Genomic DNA, 6,883 nt, shown 5'->3' on the forward strand with positions numbered 1-6,883 from the left:
GGCCAAGGCCAAGGGCTAGTCAAATAACACACGTGTTCCGGCATGTTCGTTTAATATTGAATTTGAGTATATACTCATATTATAAGTGTCACGTGTTGTTGACAAGCTATGAGGTATGTATGTCAAGACGATTCGGAAGGTCGGGTCTCCAGTTATCAATCTGACAATAAATCCTACCCTGGGCGGTATTGTCTGAAGATATATATAGCGCCCTACTTCCGACCTGGCAACCAACGTGTACACAAGTCATATTTATATAGCAACAACAAATATGTTTATGAATGCAAACAATGAATGACTCAGTCGAGTGCTGGATTTGTTAAACACCTAATGGTTAAATATTTTTCATTTCAAAGTTTTCTACAAAATAAAACGTAGATGAATTCTTCTGTTTATCTTGCTAAGAATATCGAAATCAAAATTTAAATAACTTCTCGAATATGGCACAATTTATTTGCATGTAAACGACACGTCCATCATAGTGACCCATTTCTACCTATATTCTTATATTTTCATTTCTTGACACCAGAGACATTTTTTTAAAAAAAATATGCAGACGGAGGGCTGTTACACTAAATTATTGATTTATATCATCGTGAACTTGAATGCGCCTAGACTGTTTAAACTAAACTGTTGCTCAACAGAGAAAACGTCAAGTCCATTCTCTCATAACATATAAAGAGAGAGAAACCAGGGGTCCCTGAAGGTGCAACATTTTGAAATTTAGGTCAAAATGTTATCAGAATTTTACAGTCCAAAATGGCCGCCGACTAATATGTGTTAACGCTATGGTGCAAAAAAGAATGACGTCCACCACATTCCTTTTATTATTTCAAAAAGGACCAGAAGCAAGACGTTTAATTATCAGTTAAATTCGCATGTTACAGTTACTATAATATATTTGAAAACAAAACAATATTGTTGCCAAGGCCACCCATTACTGTCTGTGGGATATGACGTGTGTACTCTTGACCCGACCTAGTTACACGTAGCCAAGTGGACGCTACAAACGGATCAACTCGCGTTGAATATACTTATCAGAGCGGATCGGAAGGAAAATACTACTTATATTTTGCCTAGGCCAATAGATCACCCCGAATAAGTTACCCCAGTGTGACGTCATATTGTGTGTCAGTCAGTTGCAGTCTTCAAGTTTGATTAAGGGAGTGTAAACGTTTAACTTCCTAGGGCCGGAGGATATTTTTTTGGTGGGGGGGGGGGTGTCCAATTTTCCCAACGAAAAATAGTAGATGGCGTCCAAAATCTTCGTGTTTCATTATGGGTTTGAGAGGAGGGTGTTAAAAACAGCCCGCTCTTTCATGCTGAGAAACTTTTATTGGCATCTAAAGTAAAGTAAAATGAATCTCAATTCTGCCAATTCCTAAAAAACATGACCTAGAGTGTGCATGCGTGTTAACTAAAGATTCGCTGTCTTTGTCATCATGTGATTCATTTTCACTAGCCTAGGTATACCTTACCCCTTCTAAGATCACATATGTATCAGTTTTATTTTGTTTCTAAGGGAAGTCTAGGAGACTTTTGAGAATGTTTTTTGTTTCGGGTACTTATGCCGGTATATGGATCACAGGCTGTCACGAAAGATGACGTACATGCATGTGTGCTTTACTCAGTGTCTGTTTGATAAAGTAAATAGAATCTCTCATTTCATCACTTCCATATTTTGATGAATGGCTGTGTTTAGCGTCCAAGTAAATACTGGCATACAGAGGCAGTCTGTGACACATTGAGGTCCGTATTTCTACTTTTAAAGTTACAATACAAAACACACACATATCTAAGTTGTCAGTCAGTAGCTCACTTTGTCGATAAATGTCGATATTTGCAATAAACTGACGTCATTTGTAATAAATCGTGTGAACGACAATTGTGTAATAAAAATTGACGATATTTGTGATAAATTTCAGAAGAAAAAATGTGTTATAAACCTGACAAAATTGTAATAAAATAAAAGTTAAGGACGTTCCTCGCTGGCTTTCAGAGAAATGCTTTTACTCATCCCAAATTTGGAAGGGAGATAAAATATCGTCATTACAGGATTTCTATATTTTATACAGTTATATATGTCGAATAAATTGCCATGTGTAATATCACAATATTCTTGAATAACACCCCCCCCCCCTACCATTCACTGTTAAGTTTTTTATATCGACGATGATTTTCTCTTTCAGATCTTTATTTCATCTGCGAGATCATTTCTGTCGAGCCTCTTTAATGTTGGTTTCAACTCTTTTAATTTATTTCGCGTACTTCCAGTTGATTTATTCCACCATGCAGACAAAGTCTGATAAGTCTTTTCGTATAGACTAAGATTTCCAGGATTAGCATCGATTTCGTCAAGTCGACTATCAGGTACGCTCAGCGATCGGCCAAGCTGTTTCCATCCTCTACCGAAGTCGATGCTAATCTTGTCAAAGATGTTCGACTTTGCACTTTCAGCCTCCACCTCTGAGTCTGTAGAAATCAATCAGAGCATACACCAAATTAGTTAGTTAGTTAGTTAGTTAGTTAATTAATTAATTGATTAATTAATTAATTAATTAATTAGCAATCATATCTAATGACAAATTACATTTTCAGTTTTCATTAATAATTCGAACATTTGTCTTTTGAGTGGATTTCTCTCGAAATGTGTTTTTTATGGTTTATGTGTGTACTCGTATGCAGTGGCTGGGAGGAATTGTCAGCACACAAAAAATGTCTATACAAAAATCGCCAACCATCACCACAAATTCTCCGTGTTTATTTAATAAACTTTGAAATTAAGCCTGTCACAATAGCTTTGACTATTTAAAGCTGTAATTATTTCTCTGGTCAGACAACCAAATTATAGGTTCACTTTCACTGAATATCGTGAAAATACAAATTATTAGAAAATGTACATCTATCACACACACACACACACATACACACACACACACATCAGTTGCAGCTAGTGCATATTTAGCAAGCTATTTCATATTATAGTTATTAAGGATATCAAATTTTAACACGGAATATTAATCTAGATTATTGGCAAAATATCTAGGATATCTAAAAACACAGACAGTCTCGTTTACCCAGACTCTCGCCGCTGGAGACTCTTCTATGAGGCCAACCAGACGAGTCTGGGGAAACCACGTTTCAACTACCCCGCACCGGGGTCAAACAGTACATTTCTTCCAAGTCACAAATAAGTGGACTTACGAGGCCCGTTTGTTTTAGTTGAGATGTTTGAGATAAATTGTCAAGAAAGTACCTAAATCGTTTAGCTTGCAAAGTTGGGTGTGAAGTATTCCCCAGCATGCACTGCTCTGATCACACTTTGTGCGCGGGAGAATTGGAATCTCGTTTCCCCAGACTCTCGTTTTGGGTGGTCTCGTAGGCAAAGCCCTCAGCGACGAGAGGCAAGGTAAAGAGAGACTAAAAACACGGACGAAAATTCCAGAAATATATTGACATCTCATTCAGCTTACCTCAGACCACTAATTAGTGGTTTGAGAACTTACCAAGGCTAACGGCGCCCATGCTTCCAGTAATCCTGTCTAAGCCTTCTTCGGTATGAATGCTGTTGATTTTCCGGTAAAGTTCTAGCAAATTGTCCTCAAAATAACTCTCATTCCAGAACTCGATCAATGCTTCAGCAAACTGGAGTTGTAATGAACTGGCTGAAGTCAAAAAATAATATTGTGTAGATCAGTTGAGAATATACTCTTGTTTCATTAGTTAGTCACGTACGCTCACTTATAAGATATATCATTCCCTGAAATTTATATTCAATCATCTATAAACCTAGAAAAATAAAAGTGACATAAGGACCCTAACCACTACGAGTCGCTACACTACAAACCACTAAGGTCACGAATATTTTCCAGCTCAATGAAGAACTTTAGTGGCTAATAATACGATTATACCTCCTGAAGCCTACTTCATGAAAATATGGCAAAATATTATATGGCGATTTGGAAAGTTTTGATTCCATTTTCGAGCACTGCAGAACCTTTGAATTAGTTAGACGTGAGAATTCGTGACGCGGAATTGATAGGGCATGGGAACTCTGATGTTTTTCGAACTCGTTCTACCAACTAAGTCTCTGTTACCAAGATTCCTCACCCCGGCGGATGTAGCCCTCAACGGCGAGAGTCTCTCCTTATACCTACATGGTGTGACTAACAGCGATTGGTTCAACACGGCTTGTTTAAGGTATAACGATTGTCTATTTGATTCCCATATAGGACTGTTATCTCTGATATGTATGTATGTATATATGTATGTATGTATGTATGTATGTATGTATGCATGTATGTATGTAGGTAGGTAGGTAGGTAGGTATGCATGCATGCATGCATGCATGCGTGTATGTATGTATGTATGTATGTATGTATGTATGTATGTATGTATGTATGTATGTATGTATATTGCAATTTCTAAGATATTGTTAAAGTATATGAAATATCTAGCTTAACAAATGATAAAACATACCAAGTGGGAATTCATCCAGATGCACTCCTATTAACCATTTTTTCTTCTTTTCTGCATATGCCAACTCTCGCCTACAATTACGGTCGACAATGAAATTTCTCGAAAGACAAACAACTACCACTGATGCTTTGTCAATCATTCCTGCCTTGATATCGAAAATATCACCTGCAAACAAATATAGACAGATATATAAGGACACACACACACACACACACACAAATACATATATACATACGTACGTACGTACGTACGTACGTACGTACGTACATACATACATACATACATACATACATACATGCATACGTGCATGCATACATGCAGAGAGGAGACTGTAGTCACCTTCGTTCAGAAGTTATGTACCAACCTGTCTGTTTATATTTGCAAATGGATACCTTCACATTTTTCTTCGTCAAACCTTTGTATATCTGGTAAGCCTTTGTTTCGCAGGCAGAACTGTGCAATATGTAGACTTCAGTACTTGGAGTTGGAGTTGCCGCTGCCATAGTTCTGTTTAATACGTGGTAAGGGTAAAATATGAAACAGAGAATATACATATCAGATACTTGACTATTTGTAGAACTCTGGATGTCTTTTTGCCACTGGATCGCAAAACAAACTGTTCGGTGGATTCAGTAATAACTCTCTACACGTTTCTAATTAAATACGCTGACATTACAAACATAGTATAGTATGAGTAGAAATATCAGTTGTAGGCGTCTTTCAATTAAATCTACTACTCTTCACTTTCTTATGAAATAGTAAATTTTCTATTTGGCATGTCGACTGTACTGTACATCCGTTCTGACTTTTCCTCCTGCACAGCTAAATTTCTTGAAGTTCTTCTATATGTACTTTGTGCGATAACACTATAGACACTCCACTTATTGCAAACATTGATACTCCAAGCAAGATGTTAAAAAAATTTCGCCGACTTACAGCCAACACTGAGTTGTATGCGTACCCCCACAGGAAACTCAAATCAATGGAGATATTGACAGATAAATAAATGTAAACGTCGGTAACTTGAGTTATATATGATAAACGATAATGCATTGACCTTTATTCGCTCGACTTTTATTAGTGATCTGGGCAAAGAGCAACAAGCCGCAAGTACTTATGAGTAATAAATATATGTTGATGTATGCATAGAAAGGTTAAAAGAAATCAATAAATACCACAAATGTTACTGTTCAATATATGAATTGTAAGCTTTGTGTTTGAGGAACCTCCCTCCCCCCCCTCTCTCTCTCTCTCTCTCTCTCTCTCTCTCTCTCTCTCTCTCTCTCTCTCTCTCTCTCTCTCTCTCTCTCTCTCTCTCTCTCTCTCACACACACTGTCTGTCTCTGTCTCCGTCTTTGTCTGTCTGTCTGTCTGTCTGTCTGTCTGTCTGTCTGTCAGTCACTCTCTCTATCTCTCTCACCGTTGCTTTATCTATCTCCATCACGCCATCCCTCTCTCACCATGTCTCTTCTTTCTCTCAAATACGTTTCACTTGTAGATAAGCGATGAATAAATATGATACCCTACCTGACTAACGTAGAAGGGAACTCCTTTTTTGTTCAGAGTGTTGAATACCTGATGTGAGCCTCGATATCATCTGTGCGCATGCGCATGTTTATGACGTTGTACATTTGACTAATAAAGTTCTAAATTGGGCCACAATAAAATGTATATATGTCGCGCTTTTGTGTTACTAAAGGGCAATGATGCACTGCATTACTAAGACACAAATATAATGTAATACATTTTATGTTATACAATTTCAGAAACGGTGTAAATACAAAAGGGGAGAAGGGGAGAGGGGTGTACTTGACAATCACTTAATACCCTTATATGGTAACATAAATTTAAATGGACACACACACACACACACACACACACACACACACACACACACACACACACAGATATATATATATATATATATTCACATAATCATTCAGTGTCCCGATAACGTTATAATATTTTTCACAAATGTGAACAAACAGACCGATTAAGAAAATAATTTCAAAGCTTTTATTTGCGACATATCATCATTTTAGCAAACAAATCTCCGCCATAATCACTGTTTAAGCCAGGTATCCAATGGAATACACCTCTGGGTGAACATGACGAAAATTTGAATGCAAAACATTAACTCTTACTGCTAAATTAATGTTTCAAGATATTACTCGTCTTGTTCATTACAGTGAGACGAGACGAGACGAGGCGAGACGAGACGATACGAGACGAGACGAGAGAGAAAAAACAATTGGTTTTATAGCATTTGTTCAGTTTTTAACAATACAGGATTAAAACTCCTTTTCAATGTCATGATCAGTTCTAGTTCAATAAATCAACTATGTCTGTTCTGTTGCATTCCTTCAAGGCGTTAATAAGGACATCCTTTGTAGCATGACTTCCG

General features: G+C 37.2%; 1 protein-coding gene across 2 annotated transcripts in view; it reads right to left on the minus strand.

The window, feature by feature from the left end:
• Positions 1-6,687: 6,687 nt before the first annotated feature.
• LOC144440407 (receptor-interacting serine/threonine-protein kinase 1-like) overlaps positions 6,688-6,883 on the minus strand; it is a 1,643-nt gene continuing 1,447 nt past the window's right edge. For both annotated transcript variants that reach the window (XM_078129779.1, XM_078129780.1), the window contains exon 2: positions 6,688-6,883. This exon is cut by the window's right edge and continues 186 nt beyond it. In XM_078129779.1, coding sequence (XP_077985905.1) covers positions 6,802-6,883 — 82 coding nt within the window. In that variant the 3' untranslated portion in view covers positions 6,688-6,801.

This window comes from Glandiceps talaboti, chromosome 9 (assembly GCF_964340395.1).
Source record: "Glandiceps talaboti chromosome 9, keGlaTala1.1, whole genome shotgun sequence".
In the NCBI taxonomy this organism is placed as follows: domain Eukaryota; kingdom Metazoa; phylum Hemichordata; class Enteropneusta; family Spengelidae; genus Glandiceps; species Glandiceps talaboti.